The sequence below is a fragment of the Entelurus aequoreus genome, linkage group LG20 (genome assembly GCF_033978785.1).
Source record: "Entelurus aequoreus isolate RoL-2023_Sb linkage group LG20, RoL_Eaeq_v1.1, whole genome shotgun sequence".
NCBI lineage: Eukaryota > Metazoa > Chordata > Actinopteri > Syngnathiformes > Syngnathidae > Entelurus > Entelurus aequoreus.
The window spans coordinates 42024522-42050006 of NC_084750.1; the positions used below are offsets into that span (position 1 = coordinate 42024522).

Below are 25485 nucleotides of genomic sequence, written 5' to 3' on the forward strand. Positions count from 1 at the left end.
ATTAAGGACAAGTGGTAGAAAATGAATTATTAATTTACTTGTTAATTTACTGGTAAAATCTGCTTATTTTCTGTTTGAACATGTTCTATCTACACTTCTGTTAAAATGTAATAATCACTTATTCTTCTGTTGTTTGATACTTTACATTAGTTTTGGATGATACCATACATTTAGGTATCAATCCGATACCAAGTAGTTACAGGATCATACATTGGTCATATTCAAAGTCCTCATGTGTCCAGGGACATATTTACTGACTTTATAAACATAATATGAATTTTTTTAAAAGAAAAAAATATTTTTTGATCATTAAACGTATTGATGTAATCATAGTAGTATCGACTAGATACGCTCTTGTACTTAGTATCATTACAGTGGATGTCAGGCGTAGATCCACCAATGGCGTTTGTTTACATTTTGATGATGTGTAGGTGTTTAGCTATTCCTCGTTCTGCGGTAGGAATGATACTTGTAAGAAACATACTCTTTTTGTCACCATGTAGGCCAGGATTAGTGATTTAGAAGTAGCTAAAACACTGCCGACTGGGGCTGGACTCATGCCGCTAGCTAGCTAGCTAGCCATGTCTTAAAGCACCTCTTCCTGAGGGTGTTTCAGTGTTATAACTTCACCTTTATCTTTACTTTTTAAGCCAAAATGCGTCCATTCTCCCTTTTCTGTCTACACACTGTGTCTGCTTGTAAGTAATCTGTGATTGTGCGCTGCCGAACATGCTCCTTTGCTCGTAAACCAGCAATGACACGATGGGGGCTCTGGGCGGACTGGTGTTTTTCAGAGGCGGTATAGTACCGAATATGATTCATTAGTATCGCGGTACTATGCTAATACCGGTATACTGTACAACCCTACTATGATGTCAGCTATACTTTGGTAGTATAGTCTCGGAATGAAGCGATTGTCTTGCTGCTGTCTCCCACATTCCACATGTACAGACGTGGCATTATCTACTGTGGAGTTTGTTGCTTTAAATCAAGACTAGCAAAAACAAAAGTATGTTATTGAGTGTCACGTGTCGATGTAACGATAAAAGAAGGGATCAAGTTGTTGTCTTAACGAGCTGTTTTATCCACGGCCTTACAGCTATGTCAAGTGCTAACTGCTAGCCTCAGACACATACACAGAATGGTATCATGAAGATGCGCCGCAACCCGTACATAATCACAACATAAAAAGCACAGAACAGCTACGTTTCAAAAAGAGAGGTAAAACAAAAGTAGTGAACAGAAGGAAAACAATTATAAATACCGTGATAACGTCGGACAAGCAGAAATGAAGTTCAAGTCAAAGTACCAACGATTGTCACACACACACTAGGTGTGGCGAAATTATTCTCTGCATTTGACCCATCACCCTTGATCACCCCTGGGAGGTGAGGGGAGCAGTGAGCAGCAGCGGTGGACACGCCCGGGAATCATTTTTGTGATTTAACCACCAATTCCAACCCTTGATGCTGAGTGCCAAGCAGGGAGGAAATGGGTCCCATTTTTTTATAGTCTTTGGTATGACTCGGCCGGGGTTTGAACTCACAACTTACCGACACTCTAACCACTAGACCACTGAGTAGGAATGCCATGTTTGATAACAGTGGAAGTCACTGCTTAGTCAGCACCTGCAGTGAGCGAACTCGTCCAAAAGATGGCGCCACAGCACAAACAATAACACACCTTTCCGTTTATGTTAGGTTCTGCGCATGTCAAAGTATTCCGATTTGAGGTATGATGCATGAAAATGCACGTGGTAATCAGATGATTGTTTTAGGGTCCGTGTACGCGGTAACATTCTAATCAAAATGATGATCAGATTAAATAAATGTCCCTCAAAAACCCGTTGGACACCCTAAGTAAAACACATCCCTAGTGTTGAGCAGATAAGAAGCCATATGAAGTCTGCCTTGTCGCCGACATGTCACATGACCTGCAAATGTACAAATGGAAGAGGAGGACTCGTCACTTAGCCATCACAGACGGTTTTCCCCGCGCTGCAGTGGAGGTCACATCCCTCTCAAGGCTAACGAGAAAGAATGGCAGGGTGTTCGGCAGCGACGACCTCGGCCGTCTGCACTCTTCAGAGCGCCGCTGCCCCGCACATAACCACACTGACGTGGACACACGTACGGAAAATGAGCAACTCGGAAATAGAAGGTTCCAGGAGGAGAAATAACGAGAAGCTGCTTGCTTTTGAACTGACGACAATCGGCATTTCCTTGTACCAGTCAATTATGTTTGTTGACATTTGGAGTGCTCAGCGACTTTAATGGACGTGGAAATAATGACCAATGTTCCCTCTAATGTGTGAGCAAAGGCAAAAAAGTCCCTGAGCATTGAGTGGAGCCCATGTGAGCAACATCACACGTGCACACTGTGGCTACACCAGCAGCACACCTGCCCCAAACCTGACTAAATAACAAGTTACATCTCCATCCATCCATCCATTTTCTACCGCTTGTCCCTTTCGGGGTCGCGGGGGGTGCTGGAGCCTATCTCAGCTGCATTCGGGCGACAAGCCCCCACCTCATCGCAGGGCCAACACAGATAGACAGACAACATTCTCTTATTATTATAATCAAATGACAGCAGTCATGTCCATTTGTAATATAAGTGTTTAGGCCCACTTACAATGACAATAACAACTAATATTGTTTTTCATGAACTGTGTACTTGTATTGTCTGTCTGGGTGGAGGTCCTGCTTTGGGAATAGTTTGTAGCCCTTTCAGACATTGCATTTAGTTCCCATTAAAACATTCACATGTTGCACAATGAGATGTAAGCAGGGGATCATGTGTACATTCCTGCAACTTCCTGTTTGTAAAAAATATATTTTTATTAGTATTTATTTAATATACTAACAGCATTTCATGATTAATATTTATAAATGAAGATTCCTAATAAATGACACTAGAATAAGCACACATTTGATTGGTAAATCATAGTGTAACGACCTGGAATGACACTTTATGTGGGGTGTTGGAGTTGTCCGACTTTTTGTGTGTCTGTAAACGCATCACTGGCTAAGTGCCATATGTGCATGTGTTGGCGCAAGTGAGAAAGAGCGAGCGGCTGCTGTTGATATAACAACGTTGCTTTTGGTCTGGTTTGTACTGCAGAAAATGACCACTTTTGCTAGATATCTTTTTTTTTACTAATGTTTTGGTGATGTGTTTATGGCCGACAAAGAGTTTTGCCCAGTAAAGTGATGAATGGAATTCATGTCCTCAAAGCGTCTCGACAGACGTTACAATATTTGAACAATGATGACGAAAACCGTTTTCTCTGTCGTGTCCGTGTGTCGAAAATTGTTATGCGCTTATTTTTTTTATTTGATTTTGTGCGTGGCATAGATTTGCCGTGCGCAGAGGACGCTTGAGCAGTGCGCAATTGCACAGGCGCGCACCTTAGAGGGAACGTTGATAATGACCTCCTGTTTTGTTACCGACCCCAGTCTCCACGTGGAGGGCTTCAGCGGCACAGCCGGGCGGACCAACAGCATGACTCACAGCGGCACCCAGTTCAGCACCAGGGACAGAGACAACGACCGCTGCACCTGCAAGTGTGCACAGCTCGCCTCCGGAGGTACGCCACTTCCTCTCACGCTCTCTTTGAAATATTCATGTCTCCTTGCTTGCTTACTACCTTCCAGAACCACAAAGTACATGCTCAGCGCCCACTTTTTTAGGTACACCCACAGCAGACTCATTTTAGCTCAGGGGCCGCGAGGAGGAAAATCTGTGCACGTGACTAGAGATGTCCGATAATATCGGATTGCCGATATTATCGGCCGATAAATGCTTTAAAATGTAATATCGGAAATTATCGGTATCGGTTTCAAAAAGTAAAATGTATGACTTTTTAAAACGCCGCTGTACGGAGTGGTACATGGACGTAGGGAGAAGTACAGAGCAGTTGCGTCTCCCAGTCATACTTGCCAACCCTCCCCATTTTCCCAGGAGACTCCCAAATTTCACTGCCCCTTCCGAAAATCTCCCGGGGCAACCAGTCTCCCGAATTTCTCACGATTTCCACCCAGACAACAATATTGGGGGCGTGCCTTAAAGGCACTGCAATTGCGTGCCGGCCCAATCACATAATATCTACGGCTTTTCACACACACAATTGAATGCAAAGCATACTTGGTCAACAGCCATACAGGTCACACTGTGGGAAGCCGTATAAACAACTTTAACACTGTTACAAATATGCGCCACACTGTGAAGCCACACCAAACAAGAATGACAAACACATTTCGGGAGAACATCCGCACCGTAACACAACAGAACAAATACCCAGAACCCCTTGCAGCACTAACTCTTCCGGGACGCTACAATATACAACACCCGCTACCCCCTACCACCCCCCCAACTCAACCCCGCACCCCCCAACCGCGACCACCTCAACCTCCTCATGCTCTCTCAGGGAGAGCATGTCCCAAATTCCAAGCTGCTGTTTTGAGGCATGTTAAAAAAAATAATGCACTTTGTGACTTCAATAATAAATATGGCAGTGCCATGTTGGCATTTTTTTTCCATAACTTGAGTTGATTTATTTTGTTAACCCTAGTTACATTGTTTAATGCATCCAGCGGGGCATCACAACAAAATTAGGCATAATAATGTGTTAATTCCACGACTGTACATATCGGTATCAGTTGATATCGGTATCGGTAATTAAGAGTTGGACAATATCGGAACATCGGCAAAAAAGCCATTATCGGACATCTCTACAAGTGACTATTAAAATCATGGCATTAAAACAAAAAAAATTAAGAAAACTTCAGATTGTTTTCATTGTCTTACTTTGCCCAAAAATAGAACAAACACATTCTGAAAATAGTACAATAAAAATATAGAAAAAAATAGCGGTAAAGTTTAGATCAAGGGGTGTCAAACGTACGAACAGGTTTTATCTGGCCCGCGGGATGAGTTTGTCAAGTATAAAAATGAGCCAAAATTTTTGAATGAAAAAAACTGCTGTTCTAGATGTGTCCACTGGATGTCGCAATAGCAATTGTTTGTATATTTGTAGATGATGCTACATATGTATAAAAAAAATAAACATGTTAGCGCACCAGTCAAGGAAAATGAGCAAACTACATAAATAACATCCTGTAATTTGATTTTGATATATTTTTTTTATCTTGATAGATTGAAAATTAACACCAATGATGAACATTATCGCATAATTTATTCAGAAAGTGTAAATAACGACACATAAAGGTAGAATACTATTAACCGCAACATGTAAGTGTAAAAAACAACAACATTATGATTTGTACATTTTCAGAATGTGCTTGTGCTATTTTTAAACAAAGAAAACAATCTGAAGTTGTCCTTTTTTTAAGTTATCGTGCCGTGATTTTACCAGTCCGGCCCACTTGGGAGTAGGTTTTCCTACATGTGGGCCCCCATCTAAAGTGAGTTTGACACCCCTGCTTTAGATCCATGAAGGAAAGAAGAAAGTGAATGAATGTTTATAACTGAATCAATTTACATATGCATAAACATGTGTTTTCTTTTGTATTATTATTTTTTTTTTTAGAAATTAAGTAACGTTTATGACAACCTTTTTCTAAAACACAATATAGAATGTGAGATATAACAGGATAATGCATACATTGATCATTTGTTTTCAAATTGCTTACAAAAAAGTGGGACCCCAAAATTTTACTGTGGGACCCCATTTTTATAACTTGATGGGGTCCCCTGGACCCCATTTTGAAAATTCCGAGCGCCAACACTGAAATTATTAATAAATTACTACATATATTTCTTAAATAAACTGTCAATAACATTTAATTGCAAATGAAAATACAGTTTCACCAATTTAGTCATAATTTTTGCGCTTCAGAAACTTCTCTATGACTTCAGTTGCAGATTTCTTCTGTTTGAGATTGTCATTACTGCCTCAAGTGGTGAAAAAGTGTATTACAACTGAGTACCGATGCAGCCCATATGGACCACAGCTGAGAAACACATATTTCTGGCGGCCCTCTCGCCCGATAGTTTAAAAAACACTGATGTGGACCACAAGGATGTGGGTTAAATGTACTGTAAATTCCGGACTATTTCCCGCTATATTTTTTCAAAACATTGAACCCTGCGAAAACGGAGCGGCTAATTTATGGACTTTTCTTCGCAGGCGGCAATAATAAAAAATTACTTTATAAAAAAACAAAACTTTTTCCAAAACACAATATGGAATGTGAGATATAACAGGAAAATGCATACATTTATCATTTGTTTTCAAAATGCTTACAAAAAAGTGGGACCCCAAAACTGTACTGTGGGACCCCATTTTTATAACTTGATGGGGTCCCCTGGACCCCATTTTGAAAATTCCGAGCTCCAACACTGAAATTATTAATAAATTACTACATATATTTCTTAAATAAACTGTCAATAACATTTAATTGCAAATGAAAATACAGTTTCACCAATTTAGTCATAATTTTTGCGCTTCAGAAACTTCTCTATGACTTCAGTTGCAGATTTCTTCTGTTTGAGATTGTCATTACTGCCACAAGTGGTGAAAAAGTGTATTACAACTGAGTACCGATGCAGCCCATATGGACCACAGCTGAGAAACACATATTTCTGGCGGCCCTCTCGCCCTATAGTTTAAAAAACACTGATGTGGACCACAAGGATGTGGGTTAAATGTACTGTAAATTCCGGACTATTTTCCGCTATATTTTTTCAAAACATTGAACCCTGCGAAAACGGAGCGGCTAATTTATGGATTTTTCTTCGCAGGCGGCAACAATAAAAAATTACTTTATAAAAAAACAAAACTTTTTCCAAAACACAATATAGAATGTGAGATATAACAGGATAATGCATACATTTATCATTTGTTTTCAAAATGCTTACAAAAAAGTGGGACCCCAAAAATGTACTGTGGGACCCCATTTTTACAACTTGATGGGGTCCCCTGGACCCCATTTTGAAAATTCCGAGCGCCAACACTGAAATTATTAATAAATTACTACATATATTTCTTAAATAAACTGTCAATAACATTTAATTGCAAATGAAAATACAGTTTCACCAATTTAGTCATAATTTTTGCGCTTCAGAAACTTCTCTATGACTTCAGTTGCAGATTTCTTCTGTTTGAGATTGTCATTACTGCCTCAAGTGGTGAAAAAGTGTATTACAACTGAGTACCGATGCAGCCCATATGGACCACAGCTGAGAAACACATATTTCTGGCGGCCCTCTCGCCCTATAGTTTAAAAAACACTGATGTGGACCACAAGGATGTGGGTTAAATGTACTGTAAATTCCGGACTATTTTCCGCTATATTTTTTCAAAACATTGAACCCTGCGAAAACGGAGCGGCTAATTTATGGATTTTTCTTCGCAGGCGGCAACAATAAAAAATTACTTTATAAAAAAACAAAACTTTTTCCAAAACACAATATAGAATGTGAGATATAACAGGATAATGCATACATTTATCATTTGTTTTCAAAATGCTTACAAAAAAGTGGGACCCCAAAAATGTACTGTGGGACCCCATTTTTACAACTTGATGGGGTCCCCTGGACCCCATTTTGAAAATTCCGAGCGCCAACACTGAAATTATTAATAAATTACTACATATATTTCTTAAATAAACTGTCAATAACATTTAATTGCAAATGAAAATACAGTTTCACCAATTTAGTCATAATTTTTGCGCTTCAGAAACTTCTCTATGACTTCAGTTGCAGATTTCTTCTGTTTGAGATTGTCATTACTGCCTCAAGTGGTGAAAAAGTGTATTACAACTGAGTACCGATGCAGCCCATATGGACCACAGCTGAGAAACACATATTTCTGGCGGCCCTCTCGCCCTATAGTTTAAAAAACACTGATGTGGACCACAAGGATGTGGGTTAAATGTACTGTAAATTCCGGACTATTTTCCGCTATATTTTTTCAAAACATTGAACCCTGCGAAAACGGAGCGGCTAATTTATGGATTTTTCTTCGCAGGCGGCAACAATAAAAAATTACTTTATAAAAAAACAAAACTTTTTCCAAAACACAATATAGAATGTGAGATATAACAGGATAATGCATACATTTATCATTTGTTTTCAAAATGCTTACAAAAAAGTGGGACCCCAAAAATGTACTGTGGGACCCCATTTTTACAACTTGATGGGGTCCCCTGGACCCCATTTTGAAAATTCCGAGCGCCAACACTGAAATTATTAATAAATTACTACATATATTTCTTAAATAAACTGTCAATAACATTTAATTGCAAATGAAAATACAGTTTCACCAATTTAGTCATAATTTTTGCGCTTCAGAAACTTCTCTATGACTTCAGTTGCAGATTTCTTCTGTTTGAGATTGTCATTACTGCCTCAAGTGGTGAAAAAGTGTATTACAACTGAGTACCGATGCAGCCCATATGGACCACAGCTGAGAAACACATATTTCTGGCGGCCCTCTCGCCCTATAGTTTAAAAAACACTGATGTGGACCACAAGGATGTGGGTTAAATGTACTGTAAATTCCGGACTATTTTCCGCTATATTTTTTCAAAACATTGTACCCTGCGAAAACGGAGCGGCTAATTTATTGATTTTTCTTCGCAGGCGGCAATAATAAAAATTACTTTATAAAAAAACAAAACTTGCATACATTTATCATTTGTTTTCAAAATGCTTACAAAAAAGTGGGACCCCAAAAATGTACTGTGGGACCCCATTTTTATGTCTTGATTTTGAAAATTAATAGTGCCAACACTGATGGAGTATTGGTGCGTGCAAAACAGCAGCAGGCGGCTGTGGCCTGCGGGCCGGTTGTAATACTAATCAAATATCATCCCGGGGGCCATAGATCATTCATTCGCAAGCCGGATCTGGCCCCAAGCCTTGACTTTGACACTTAGGACCTACAGGATCTAATACAAAATGTGTCAACGCCATTACAAAGTTTCTATTCCGTATATTCATGCGTCAATAGGTGCGGGTAAAATGGTATTTACATTTTTTTTTTACCACAAACATATTCATAGCCCTTCCTGCTCTGTCACTGATAATAATATAATGGCAAATTTCCGCTGACATTCTTACTGTGGCGCGCAGTGTTGGTGCTGGTCGTATTGAGGAAATGTTTCAAATTTATGTTTTAATGTTGTAAATTATTAATTATAAAGTATTTATTAAACAATGTATTTTCCATGATTTTTTTTTTGTACAAAATATGCATCAAATAAAATGTTGATTTCAATCAATCAAACATGGCACTTTACAAGCACAGGCAAGTTGTAACACAACGTGCTGCAAGTTGGGGAATGACTAAACGCTACAGCAGGGGTGTCCAAAGTGCGGCCCGGGGGCCATTTGCGGCCCGCAGCTAATTGTATACCGGCCCGCCACACATTCTGGAAATACTATTGTAAAAATAAAAAAGAACATTAAAAAAAGTGGAATGAGGTGAAATCTAAGGAGAAAAAGTTGCAATGTTGACACAAAAGCTGCCATGCAGGCTGTTTTTCTTTTCTTTTGTCTTTCTTCATTTTTCTTTTTTTGCCATTGCTCAAAAAAAAAAAAAAAATGACAAAAAGTCCATGTTATAATGAATTATTTTCAGGGCTCCAATTACTTCAAATATTTCACTTTAAAATGTTTTATGTGGTAAATATTGCATATGTTGTGTAGTAGCCATATAAAAACATCAACGTTTTCTTTGACAAAAGCGCATAAAACAAACAAAATAATAGTTCCAGCATAAAATGAACAGATATATCTGAAGTTGATCTCGTAACTTAAGTGTTGAAAGTAAAAGAAAAACCTAATAAAAATTTATCACTTTATGAGTGGGGCACCTTTTGGATCCCAAATATATTTAGTGATTTTTTATTTATCTTTTCACTGTGATTACTCAAAAATATGAAAGAATTAAAATCAATGGTGTCCTGCATTATTGATCTTTTAGGGCTCTAATTACTAATTACTGCATATTTCAGTTTTACTATAAAAAAAACTAAGTTTTTGACAGAAAAGCCATAAAACATATTTTTTAATTTGTATTACTTTATATCAACTTGAAGTTGATATAGAGATGTACTGTAAAAAAATAATAATCTGACTTATTTTTAACATTTTAATGACTGAGACCCTTTATGGTCCCCGGGACCCCTAAAGGTAAAATAAATAAAAAGTGCATATATTTTGTTATGGTTTGAAAATGAAAAATATCAAAATGGCCCCCACATGCTTTAATTTTTCCGTGTGTGGCCCTCAGTGGAAAAAGTTTGGACACCCCTGCGCTGCAGTCATCTAAAAAAAATAATGAAAATTGTATTTTTGAATAGATGTAAAAATGAAATATAGATAATAAATAAATAAGAAAATAAAATAGGGAGAACAGTAGTTGTAATAATAGCAATGAATAGAATACAAAGTTCCATAATTAAAACAAATAATCTAATTAAAGTTTAAAATAATTAGTCAAAACCCTGATTTAAAAAAATGTAATAAAAATTCACATTTAATTTTGTAAACAAAAATCTGCTTAGGGCCCCAAATTAACCACAAGCAGCCCTGAAACAAATATTAATGTAACATTAATGTCATGAATGCCAATTTAAATTCAATGTACAGTGTACATACAATTTATTAGATTAAACGTTTGCAACCTTCAATGAAATACTTGAGAATATTAACAATTATTTGAGTTCAATTGAAGTATTTTTAATTAACTTTTTAAGCATTATTTTTTTGCATTTTTGGGGGGGAAATTGCCTAGTTTGTTTATTTAATTAATTCGATTTTGCTTTATTGCAATATAATTAAGTATTATTAATTTTTTTTTTAAAACTACTGTAGTACTAACACTGAGCATCATGACAAAAGCAGCTAATGTGTTCTGACTTTGACCGTAAATGTCTTTTCTCCCCAGGTTGGTGGTTCGAGGCCTGTGGACCGTCCAACCTGAACGGTGTGTATTACCCCGGCTCGTCCAACGTGGTGCGCTACAACGGCATCAAGTGGTACTACTGGAAAGGTCCCAATCTGATGGCTACCATGACGACCATGATGGTGCGGCCGGCAAACGTATGATCGGCTGCCTTTTTAACGGAGACCCTGGTCACCGAATAAAGGCAATGGACAATCCCACGATACTGCAACTGCACAGATACTCAATGTTAGGACGGCAGGAGACGCTCCAAATAACTTTCCAATAGAGATTAATGTACATAAATACCCAAATAATAGCTGTGCATAATATGAAAATGTCTATATTTAAACAGGAATAATCGATTTTGGGGGGGGAATTTTCTGTTATAACACAATGATCATTATCATGCCGGTAAATAATAAAGAGTTGTGCTCTACAAAAGGGGCGATACAGACTCAAACATCTTATTTCTTTCCCGTCCTGTCCTGGCTCTTGTAAAATTCAAATTTCCGAGTGATTTAGCTGGTAGAAGCACGGCAAAGGTGATTTATTCTGGAGGAAGAAAGGCTGTATAACACCCTGGGATGGTTTAAAAGAAAACAGCGTGTGTGTTTTGGCCGGCGAGGGCAGCTGATGGGATGAATTACCCGGCAGCATCCGTCCCTGCAGTACCTATTAGCTGGTAAAAGCTTCCCACCTGTGCACAGTGAGCGCGGCGACACAGGAGGACGCTAATTGCCACCCTTCATCTCGGACGGACACAACATGTCTGACTGACATCTGGCCACCGGCTTAATGGACCGGAGAACTGACATGTTTATCGCAGTCAGTCGGCGACATTGTCCACAGGAAAACAGTTCTTGATTATAGGGATGGGTACCGAATCTAATGTTTTGTTGCCGGCGGTCCTGGCGGGCACTGAAACACGGTGCCCACCTGTGCGCGTGTGACGTCACGCCATCATTCTAGCAAACAGATTTACTAAAAAAAAAATGCTTCAATGTAAATTAAGGCTCCACTTTTAAAAAAAATGTACTAGCTCGATGCTAATCATGGTTGTTTTTACAAATGATGACAGATGTGAACAAAAGCTTGTATTGTCTTTGTGTGATGATGTAAATGAGGTGTGGTTGTATTGTATATTAAGTATGTGTCCATGAAAGGGCATTTTATGACTTTTTTCTTAATACTTGTGTATGATTTTATTGTCATAATTTTATTGCATGATTTTTGTATCCCTTTAATTTAGGTAGCCAGGGACTGCAGATGGAAATGAGCTATTTAGCTATAATCTGGTACAGAACATATCTGTCTTTGAGCTTAATGTTTCTGTACATTGTCCCTTCAAATAAAGACTAAACTAAACTAATATACATTGAATATTGCAATTGACATGCTAATGATTAGCATTAGCGATTTTACATGGCGATATTAACACCTTCAAATTTGTTAATGAAAAATCAGAAATGAGATGTGCGTTAAAATCAAACAGCTGGTGCGTAAAAAAAGTACAGTATTAACACTTTGTAGGGCGCGACAGACAGAAAAGACTGAAACGACCAACTCACCATTAACTAGGGCTGGACAATTATGGCAAAAATAATCATCAGAATTATTTTGATTGATATTGTAATCACAATTAATTACACAAATAATACAAAAAAAAAGTATTTATTGTACAACTAAAAGTCAACGTTAAATATAGTTTTAAAAAATGGCTATAAATTAGTGACGAATGAACCTCAACAAGTAAAATATGAATAATAATAATAACAATAAATTTAAATAATAACAATATAAAAAGAAACAATATCATTCATTGTCATTTCATTTTTTGTAGTTCCGTGTTTTACCTTTTACTCTTTTTTCACTTCCATACAGTGTGTGCTTTTTGTGTCAAATAAAATGTTTCTTAACTAAATACAAAAACCCTAACATTTATTGGGGCAATACATCTTTGGACAATTTTGACCAGTATTTTAGGTCAAAGCATAATACCGTATTTTCCGGACCATACGGTGCACCGGATTATAAGGCGCACTGCCGATGAATGGTCTATGTTCCATCTTTTTTCATACAAAAGGTGCACTGGATTACAGGGCGCATTAAAGGGGTCATATTATTATTATTTTTTTCTAATTTGAAAACTGCTGGTTGTTCAGGGGAGTGTGTAGGTCACATTTATTTGTGCATCTGGTTTGTGGGAGGAATGTCTCATCGACACAAAAGCAAAAAAGCGATCCACATATGCAAATTCAATACAAATACAAACACAAAATCAAGCACACTTATATTCAAATTTTAAAAAATATATTTACAAATACACGTTTATTCATACAAATTATTGATTTAATTGTATGTCACATTTTTATATTTATAAATGTTATTTGTATATATTTTCAAATCTCAAAAATAAATGTACAAATAAGCGTTTATTTATACAAATTATGTATTTATTTGTATATCACATTTTTATGTGTATATTTATTAATATATGCCTATGTATTAATATCATATTGATATATATAAGTTGATGTGAGACAATTCTACTTCCATACATTATCGCCATTGTACTTGGTATCATTACAGTGGATGTTAGGTGTAGATCCACCTATGGCATTTGTTTACATTCAGGAGCGCTAGCTTTTGTTAGCGGTGATGCCGGTGAGTTATTGTACCATCCTACGGTGTGTAGCGAAGCATGTTTAGCTATTCCTCGTCTTGCAGTGATAATGATACTTGTAATAAACCTACTTTATTTGTCGCCATGAAGGCAAGGATTAGTGATTTAGAAGTAGCAAAAGGAAAGTTCAAATTTGAATGACAACAAAAATAAGTCTAAGTCTAATCTTTAGTTTTTAATAATAATAATGATAATGGATTAGATTTATATAGCGCTTTTTCTAGACACTCAAAGCGCTTCACAGAGAAGTGAGAACCCATCATTCATTTTTACAACTCATTCATTCATCATTCATTCTCCGGTGTGAGCGGCACCGGGGGCAAGGGTGAAGTGTCCTGCCCAAGGACACAACGGCAGCGATTTTTTGGATGGTAAGAGGCGGGGAGCGAACCTGCAACCCTCAGGTTTCTGGCAAGGCCGCTCTACCCACTACGCCATGCCGCCCCAAATGCGTCCATTCTCCCTTTTCTGTCTACACACTGTGTCTGCTTGTAAGTACTCTGTGATTGTGCACTGCCGAACATGCTCCGCTGCTCGTAAAACCAGCAATGTCATGACGTGACGACGCGCTGTCATGCCCGTTTTGGGGGAAAAAACAGTATTTTTTTTTAGAGGCGGTATAGTTTACTAGTACCGGTATACTGTACAACCCTAGTTAATACTAATGAATACAAATGGATTTGTTTCAAATGTATGTATACATGTTTTGAGACATTTCATAGCAAATGACCCATAAGCACAGGTATCTTGGCAGTTTAGGGGAAACCGGGGATGAACATAAAACTATGAAATCATGAGTCAGTATTGTGTGCAGTAATACTGCGATGTTGTACACACATACTGCTTCCATGCTGTGGCCCGGTTGCTAAACAAGTTTATTAGAGGCTCCTCAGAGCGGACAGGCGATAGATCACACTGGTGGGGAAGCTAGGAATGAATCCATCAAAGCGACTTTAATAAAGTCGAGATTTGGCCGACTGGCTGGACAGATGAAATGGCGATGTTCAGGTCCAATGAAGCGGACCAGACTCTCGACGTGTCCCAATCCCTGTTTATTAGACGGGTTATTTGAAGGCTTGGTACCTTTTATTAACAGCGTTTAAAAGCCGGGACATGATCCACAATTTATATCTTCCAGGACAGTCTTTTTCAACCTTTTTTGAGCCAAGGCACATTTTTTTCATTGAAAAAAATGCGTAGGCACACCAACCAGCAGAAATCATGAAAAACTTAAACTCAGCAGCCGATATTGACGATAAAAAGTCATTGTCGCAATTGTTGGATATGACTTTAAAGCATAACCAAGCATGCATGACTATAGCTCTTGTCTCAAAGTAGGTGTACTGTCACCACCTGTCAACTCACATCATGACTTATTTGGACTTTTTTGTTGTTTTCCTGTGTGTAGTGTTTTAGTTCTTGTCTTGCGCTCCTATTTTGGTGGCTTTTTCTCTTTTTTCGGTATTTTCCTGTAGCAGTTTCATGTCTTCCTTGACCGCTATTCCCCACACCTGCTTTGTTTTAGCAATCAAGAAAATTATTGTTTTCATCCTTCTTTGTGGGGACATTGTTGATTGTCATGTCATGTTCGGATGTACTTTGTGGACGCCGTCTTTGCTCCACAGTAAGTCTTTGCTGTCGTCCAGCATTCTGTTTTTGTTTACTTTGTAGCCAGTTCAGTTTTAGTTCCGTCCTGCATAGCCTTCCCTAAGCTTCAATGCCTTTTCTTAGGGGCACTCACCTTTTGTTTATTTTTGGTTTAAGCATTAGACACCTTTTTACCTGCACACTGCCTTGCGCTGTTTCCGACATCTACAAATCAATTAGCTACCTGCTGCCACCTACTGATATGGAAGAGTATTACATGGTAAGTCTGCCGATCTCCAGACAGCACCGACACTCAACAACAACACATTATTTGCAGACTATAATTACTGGTTTGCAAAAAATATTTTTAACCCAAATAGGTGAAATGAGATAATCTCCCACGGCACACCAGACTGTATCTCACGGCACACTAGTGTGCCACGGCACAGTGGTTGAAAAACACTGTTCTAAGACATTGCCACTCACTATTTGTCTTGAAGTTTTAGTCTTTTTGTATTGTTCCCAAAAGGGGGGCGATTGATATTCTGTATCGCATCAGCAGGAAAACAGGATCGTATCGACTTGCATCTAAAATGTCCGATACAAGCGATCCTACTTGTGCAATACTGGACAGCCGGTTAACGTCTAAATGTCATCCATGAAGCACAGAAGGTTGCTCTTTTCTTCTATTTTAGTCAAGTCATTTGCACAGCAGCTACACAACGGCTAAGCACACAATAGCTCTAGGCATTGAGGTTGTATGGTATACCGGTACTAGTATAGTATCGCGGTACTGTAATGAATCAAAAATAGTACTATACTCTGTTTGAAAAGTAGCGGGTTGCCATATATTTTTTTTACCGGGCATGACATTGCTGCTTTTATGAGCAGAGGAGCACGTTAGGCAGGAATTCTGTAATACAATTTCTCAATTCAACATGTTACTACTTCAACATTTCTCCACTGATTTGAAAAATGTCAGCACCAACCATTTCAACTCATTCTGACCATTATCATTCAAGTTTTTTTTTACCATTTTCAAAAAAATTCCAGCTTTTCTCCGAAATTCCCAATTTTTTCTGAAATTCCCCTGGAAATCAATGGGACATTCTTCCAAGTTCCACAACTTCCACATTTGTCATCTGATTCAAAGCGTTCCACCTTCAACATATTCTACCATTCTAGAAATTCAAACTTCCCCTTTTCCAAGTTCAAAAAATTTCCAGGATTTTCCAGAATCCCTGGTTTTCCAAAGCCCTATTTCCACCCTTTTTTATGGCGACTACTCCTTCCACATTTTTCAACCGTTCCACCGTCAAAACATTCCTCTTAATCAGGAAAAAAAAAAAAAGAAGTTGTTTTTTGAACTGGTAAAGTTCCCAGTTTTCCCCAAATTCCAGGAATTCCGTAATACCATTTCTCAATTCAACATGTTACTACTTCAACATTTCTCCACCGATTTGAAAAATGTCAACACCAACCATTTCAACTCATTCTGACTAGGGATGTCCGATAATATCGGCCTGCCGATATTATCGGCCGATAAATGCGTTAAAATGTAATATCGGAAATTATCGTTATCGTTTTTTTTAATTATCTGTATCGTTTTTTTTGGTTTATTTTTTTATTTTTTATTAAATCAACATAAAAAACAAGATACACTTACAATTAGTGCACCAACCCAAAAAACCTCCCTCCCCCCATTTCTTTCTGTTATCAATATTCTGGTTCCTACATTATATATCAATATATATCAATACAGTCTGCAAGGGATACAGTCCGTAAGCACACATGATTGTGCGTGCTGCTGCTCCACTAATAGTACTAACCTTTAACAGTTAATTTGACTCATTTTCATTAATTACTAGTTTCTATGTAACTGTTTTTATATTGCTTTACTTTCTTTTTTATTCAAGAAAATGTTTTTAATTTAGTTATCTTATTTATTTATTTTTTTTTTAAAAGTACTTTATCTTCCCCATACATGGTTGTCCAAATTAGGCATAATAATGTGTTAATTCCACGACTGTATATATCGGTTGATATCGGTATCAGTTGATATCGGTATCGGTAATTAAAGAGTTGGACAATATCGGAATATCGTATATAGGCAAAAACCCATTATCGGACATCCCTAATTCTGACCATTACCATTCAAGTTTTTTTTACCATTTTCAAAAAAATTCCCGCTCATATCCAAAATTCCCATTGAAATCAATGGGACATTCTTCCAAGTTCCACAACTTCCACATTTTCATCTGATTCAAACCATTCCAACTTCAAAATATTCAGCCTGTTCAGGAATTGTGTGCTCTACTTCAACAATTCTAAAAAAAATTCCCGGATTTCCCATAATTCCTTTTTTTTTTTTTTTGCATTTGCATTTTCCCCATTCAAAATGAATTGGCCATTTTTCAAACTTCCACAATTCCAACATTTTTCAACCCATTCAAACTATTCCACCTTCAACACATTCTGGACATCCAAACTACCCTTTTTCCAAGTTTAAAAAAATTCCAGATTTTCCCAAAATTCCCTAACACCATTTACTACTTTGACATTTCTTGCCCGATTTCAACAATTCTAACACCAACCAATTCAGCTCATTTAGGACATTCATGCTCATAATCATTTTCCAAAATTCCAGCTTTTCCCAAAATTCCAGGAAAGTCCCATTGAAATTAGTGGGACATTTTTCCAAGTTGCACAATCCACACATTCTTCAACCCATTCAAACTTCAACTCATTCCACCATTCTGGACATTCAAACTACCCTTTTTTCAAGTTTAAAAAAATGCCAGATTTCCCCGAAATTCCCTAACACCATTTACTACTTCAACATTTCTTTGCCCGAGTTCAACAGTTCTAACACCAACCAATTCAGCTCATTTAGGACAGTCATGCTCCAAAAATCCAGCTTTTCTCAAAATTCCAGGAAGTTCCCATTGAAATTAGTGGGACATTTTTCCAAGTTGCACAATCCCCACATTTTTCCACCTATTCAAACCATTCCAACATTAACACATTCCGCTCATCCTGGACATTCAAACTAACACTTTCCCAACTTCCAAACCCAATTCCGGTTTTCCTGGAAATTCAAGCTCTTTACCATTCAAACCATTTCAACATTCAAACCATTTCTACATTCATCCTACGTTCTGTCAGCATTTCATTGGAGCATTCACACGTAATTCCTTCAGGAATTGCCTCTTGTAGTTAAAGGCCTACTGAAATGAGATTTTCTTATTTAAACGGGGATAACAGATCCATTCTATGTGTCATACTTGATCATTTCTCGTTATTGCCATATTTTTGCTGAAAGGATTTAGTAGAGAACATTGACGATAAAGTTCGCAACTTTTGGTCGCTGATTAAAAAAAGCCTTGCCTGTACCGGAAGTAGCGTGACGTCACAGGTTGTGGAGCTCCTCACATCTGCACATTGTTTACACCAGCAGCGAGAGCGATTCGGACTGAGAAAGCGACGATTACCCCATTAATTTGAGCGAGGATGAAAGATTTGTGGATGAGGAAAGTGACAGTGAAGGATTAGAGTGCAGTGCAGGACGCCAGGGTGTATCTTTTTTCGCTCTGACCGTAACTTAGGTACAAGCTGGCTCATTGGATTCCACACTCTCCTTTTTCTATTGTGGATCACGGATTTGTATTTTAAACCACCTCGGATACTATATTCTCTTGAAAATGAGAGTCGAGAACGCGAAATGGACATTCACAGTGACTTTTATCTCCACAACAATACATCGGTGAAGCACTTTAGCTACGGAGCTAACGTGATAGCATCGTGCTTAACTGCGGATAGAAACAGAAGAAAGATGCCCCTGACTGGAAGGATAGACAGAAGATCAACAATATTATTTGTACTTCTACTATCAGGAGACACCGAACCAAACCCTGGACCTGTAACCACACGGTTAATGCTGTCCAGCCTGGCGAAAACTAGCAATGCTGTTGCTAACGACGCCATTGAAGCTAACATAGCTACGGGACCTCGACAGAGCTATGCTAAAAACATTAGCTCTCCACCTACGCCAGCCCTCATCTGCTCATCACCACCCGTGCTCACCTGCGTTCCAGCGATCGACGGCGCGACGAAGGACTTTGCCCGATCATCGATGCGGTCGGCGGCTAGCGTCAGATAGCGCGTCTGCTATCCAACTCAAAGTCCTCCTGGTTGTGTTGCTGCAGCCGGCCGCTAATACACCGATCCCACCTACAGCTTTCTTCTTTGCAGTCTTCATTGTTCATTAAACAAATTGCAAAAGATTCACCAACACAGATGTCCAGAATACTGTGGAATTATGTGGTGAAAACAGACGACTTAAGCTGGCCACCGTGCTGTTCCAAAATGTCTGCTTCAACCCGTGACGTCACGCGCAAATGTCATCATACCGAGACGTTTTCAGCCGAATATTTCGCGGGAAATTTAAAATTGCACTTTATAAGTTAACCCGGCCGTATTGGCATGTGTTGCAATGTTAAGATTTCATCATTGATATATAAACTATCAGACTGTGTGGTCGCTAGTAGTGGCTTTCAGTAGGCCTTTAATATTGGGGCTCCAACAAAATTCCCACAGGAATTGACACAAACATTTTACACCGTCAGCAGTTTTGCTGCTTGCAGGACTCGTACGCTCATACGTCCTTGTCTCGCCGCAGCCTCTTTGATTCATAACTGGTATTTTGGCTGGCCGGGGCGAGGCCCAGGTACGCCTTGGCAGGCGGAAGTAGCTGGCGACTGATTTGTATTAGTCACCCTCGCTGCGTGTGGTTTACTGCGTCAGCGTTTACCTGTGGTCATGGAAAAAGCAACGCCGGCCATTTATCAGCCTGCCACTTGCAATGCATCAGCTCCGCTTTCTTTTTGGAGGTTCTTTCCTTGCAGAGCAACACTCTTGCTTGTTGCCTTGGTGGGGAATAAAGGAGGGACTCAAGCCGCCACTTGGGGGCGCTGGCGCACAGACAATCTGGTTTGTTAAACAGCATATGTCTGGATTAGATAACTATGCATTCATTAATATCTCTCTCTTCCTTCTTCTGCTTTAAACTCAGTGTACTCCAAGAAAAATAAGGATTTTAGTTTAGTTTAAGTTGTATTGGATCATGTCCAAAAAGAGGTAGGGTCAAATGTAATCCTGCTCAACAAACAAGGCTTTGATCAATAACCAAGTCTTTAATAGACTCATTTTTTTATTGAAAGAGGAATTCATTGACCATACGTGCTCAAGCCAGGAAAAAAACGGCACCCAACACAAAAATAAGTCATGCAATGATTATTATCATCACTGACGATGTGTCCAGTAAGTTGGATGTTAGGAGGGATGCATTGTTCATCTCTATGTTACTGAACAATAATATTATGTTATAAATAACAATATTTTTGTATTGTATATAGCAGTGTTTTTCAACCTTTTTTGAGCCAAGGCACATTTTTTGTGTTGAAAAAATGTGGAGGCACACCACCAGCAGAAATCACTAAAAAACAAAACTCAGTTGACGGTAAAAAGTCGTTGTCGCAATTGTTGGATATGACTTTAAGCATAACCAAGCATGCATCACTATAGCTCTTGTCTCAAAGTAGGTGTACTGTCACCATCTGTCACATCACACCCTGACTTATTTGGAGTTTTTTGCTGTTTTCCTGTGTGTAGTGTTTTACTTCTTGTCTTGCGCTCCTATTTTGGTGGCTTTTTTTGGTGTTTTCCTGTAGCAGTTTCATGTCTTCCTTTGAGCGATATTTCCCGCAACTACTTTGTTTTAGCAATCAAGAATATTTCAGTTGTTTTTATCCTTCTTTGTGGGGACATTGTCGATTGTCACGTCATGTTTGGATGTACATTGTGGACGCCGTCTTTGCTCTGCAGTAAGTCTTTGCTGTCGTCCAGCATTCAGTTTTTATTTAATTTGTAGCCAGTTCAGTTTTAGTTTGGTTCTGCATAGCCTTCCCTAAGCTTCAATGCCTTTTCTTAGGGGCACTCACCTTTTGTTTATTTTTGGTTTAAGCATTAGATACCTTTTTACCTGCACACTGCCTCCCGCTGTTTCCGACATCTCCAAAGCAATTAGATACCTGCTGCCACCTACTGATATGGAAGAGTATTACACGGTTACTCTGCCGAGCTCTAGACAGCACCGACACTCAACAACAACACATCATTTGCAGACTATAATTACTGCTTTGCAAAAAATATTTTTAACCCAAATAGGTGAAATTAGATAATCTCCCACGGCACACCAGACTGTATCTCACGGCACACTAGTGTGCCGCGGCACAGTGGTTGAAAAACACTGGTATATAGTAAACAATCCTAACTTATATCATATTAATAATGAATACAGAACTTTTTTTTTTTTTTTACTGTTCCTAGTTGAAGCATATGCAGCATCACACTAATAATATACCACAACAATACAGTTTCATAGCTCAACTTAAGACCTATTTTTCTTCTCAATATGATTTTTATCAAAACAAAAGTGAGCTAGTTCAATTTTTCACCAGCAAGGGTATGAGCCTCGATGTGGGCGTGTCTTATCATGTATTTATTTGTTTTATTTACAGAATTAAAGGGTCCTTCACACAGATGTCTAGAGTAGTGTTTTTCAACTAGTGTGCCGTGAGATACAGTCTGGTGTGCCGTGGGAGATTATCTAGTTTTACCTATCTGGGTTAAAGATATTTTTTGCAAAGCAGTAATTATAGTCTGCAAATAATGTGTTGTTGTTGAGTGTCTGTACTGTCTGGAGCTCGGCAGAGTAACCGTGTAATACTCTTCCATATCAGTAGGTGGCAGCCGGTAGCTAATTGCTTTGTAGATATCGGAAACAGTGGGAGGCAGCGTGCAGGTAAAAAGGTATCTAATGCTTAAACCAAAAATAAACAAAAGGTGAGTGCCCCTAAGAAAAGGCATTGAAGCTTAGGGAAGGCTATGCAGAACCAAACTAAAACTGAACTGGCTACAAAGTAAACAAAAACAGAATTCTGGACGACAGCAAAGACTTACTGCAGAGCAAAGACGGCGTCCACAATGTACATCCGAACATGACATGACAATCAACAATGTCCCCACAAAGAAGGATAACAACAACTGAAATATTCTTGATTGCTAAAACAAAGTAGATGCGGGAAATATCGCTAAAAGGAAGACATGAAACTGCTACAGGAAATTACCAAAAAAAGAGAAAAAGCCACCAAAATAGGAGCGCAAGACAAGAAGTAAAACACTACACACAGGAAAACAGCAATAAACTCCAAATAAGTCAGGGTGTGACGTGACAGGTGGTGACAGTACACCTACTTTGAGACAAGAGCTATAGTGATGCATGCTTGGTTATGCTTTAAAGTCATATCCAACAATTGCGACAACGACTTTTTACTGTCAACTGAGTTTCGTTTTTTACTATTTCTGCTGGTGGTGTGCCTCCGCATTTTTTCAACGCAATATTGTTATTTGCCTCAAAAAAGGTTGAAAAACACTGCTCTAGAGGGCGCTAACTTTCCAATGTACCATAGGGCGCACCGGATAATAAGGCGCACTGCCGATGAATGGTCTATTCTTTAAATCTTTTTTTATATATAAGGATTATAGGGCGCATTAAAGGAGTCATATTATTATTATTATTTTTCTAAATGTAAAAGACTTCCTTGTGGTCTACATGACATGTAATGGTGGTTCTTTGGTGAAAATGTTGCATAGATGATGTTTTACACATCATCTTCAAGCCGCTTTCTGACAGTCGCTTCAGGATGCGCCGTTTTGTGGGCGGTCTTATTTACGTGGCTCACCTTGGACAGCGTCTTCTCCCCGTCATCTTTGTTGTAGCGGTGTAGCGTGCAAGGACGGGAGTGGAAGAAGTGTCAAAAGATGGCGCTAACTGTTTTAATGACATTCAGACTTTACTTCAATCAATAACGGAGCAGCATCTCCTCATCCGCCAGAAATGTATCCCGTGAAAAAACGTCCGATCGGAACTCTCTAATAACTAAAGTTCCTTGGGTGAATAATGTAAACTCACTACACCGGTATGTTTTAGTGCTTTCATGGCGAGTTTACTGACAGATATAAGTAAGAACTTTACACTACTTTATATTAGAAATGGCAACAGTGGAGGATGAATGTCACATAACAAGAAGGTAGAGAAAAAGAAGACTTATCGACTACGGTGTCGGCACAGACTACAAAGGCACAATTTTTCAGGACTTATGCAGATCCCGAATACAGATCAGCAGGTACCAGAAGGTAAGAAAAGTTGCTTTTTGCATAATATTGCGAAACAAAACGCCAGATAATATGTCTTACCTTATACACACACCATAATAATACTCCTATGTTGAAGCACAGTACAATCCATCAAGCGGTGTGGCTTCATAGCTTACCAAAGTCCTACTAAAACATTTTGATAGATTTTTGAGCGCCGTGTGTAATGTTCTATATTTTCAAAGGAACATGTAAAATGTTGGTGTTGTTTACTTGAGTCATATTGTCATCATATTGCAGTGTACACTTATCTCTTATGTTTGACTGCCATCTACTGGTCACACTTATTACACCATGTACCAAATAAAGTTGCTTCGAGGTTGGTAAGCAAAACCAGAATTATTACGTACATTAGGCGCACTGGGTTATGTCGAGTTTTGAGGAAAAAAAAAGGATTTTAAGTGCGCCTTATAGTCCGTAAAATCCGGTATTTTACACAGTATATATTGCCATCTTACGTCTTCTAGGACGTAATGACGTAACTACATGTGTACGTACGTAGCACGCTTTGGGTGTTGTTAGCTAACAATAGCAATTTGGATAATTATTGAAGGTATATTCTATCATAAAAACAACATGACTGCATATTCTCTTGGTCTGTTGTATGTGCACACACTCCTTGTCAGGCCTGCCTGGGAAACAACAGCCTGACTGATCATTTTATTCAGCCCAGTAAGATTGTGTCTTACATAAAGTTATGTAGTGTGAAGAATATAGACAATTGTGCTGTTAAACCACGCATGACAACATCAGCTAGTCAGTTGTGTGTTTCTTGTATTGTTTTCTTTGAAAAAATGTAACATGAAGGAAGTTGCAAAGAGTTCCTTTGACCGTGATTTGTGATCAAAATTAAAACCCCTTATTTTATTTTACCTGGGATATATTACATGTTATTATGAATTTTACTATATACTACATATATACTTACATCATGTATATATTACATGTTATTATGAATGTTACTATATACTACATATATACTTACATCATGTATATATTACATGTTATTATGAATGTTACTATATACTACATATATACCTACATCATGTATATATTACATGTTATAATGAATGTTATTACATGACATATATACTTACATCATGTATATGTTACATGTTATTATGAATGTTACTACATGACATATATACTTACATCATGTATATATTACATGTTATTATGAATGTTACTACATGACATATACTTACATCATGTATATATTACATGTTATTATGAATGTTACTATATACTACATATATACTTACATCATGTATATATTACATGTTATTATGAATGTTACTACATGACATATATACTTACATCATGTATATATTACATGTTATAATGAATGTTACTACATGACATATATACTTACATCATGTATATATTACATGTTATTATGAATGTTACTACATGACATATATACTTACATCATGTATATATTACATGTTATTATGAATGTTACTATATACTACATATATACTTACATCATGTATATATTACATGTTATTATGAATGTTACTATATACTACATATATACTTACATCATGTATATATTACATGTTATTATGAATGTTACTATATACTACATATATACTTACATCATGTATATATTACATGTTATTATGAATGTTACTACATGACATATATACTTACATCATGTATATATTACATGTTATTATAAATGTTACTACATGACATATATACTTACATCATGTATATATTACATGTTATTATGAATGTTACTACATGACATATATACTTACATCATGTATATATTACATGTTATTATGAATGTTACTACTTACATCATGTATATATTACATGTTATTATGAATGTTACTACATGACATATATGCTTACATCATGTATATATTACATGTTATTATGAATGTTACTACATTACATATATACTTACATCATGTATATATTACATGTTATTATGAATGTTACTACTTACATCATGTATATATTACATGTTATTATGAATGTTACTACATGACATATATGCTTACATCATGTATAT

At 37.7% G+C, this 25485-nt stretch overlaps 1 protein-coding gene across 1 annotated transcript in view; it reads left to right on the forward strand.

Moving 5' to 3' along the window:
* Window positions 1-12161, forward strand: part of angpt2b (angiopoietin 2b) — a 76674-nt gene extending 64513 nt beyond the window's left edge. Inside the window, exons 8-9 of the mRNA XM_062030125.1 lie at window positions 3459-3589; window positions 10919-12161. Coding sequence (XP_061886109.1) covers window positions 3459-3589; window positions 10919-11079 — 292 coding nt within the window. The 3' untranslated portion in view covers window positions 11080-12161. The remainder of the gene's footprint in view (window positions 1-3458; window positions 3590-10918) is intronic.
* The last annotated feature ends 13324 nt before the right edge of the window (window positions 12162-25485 follow it).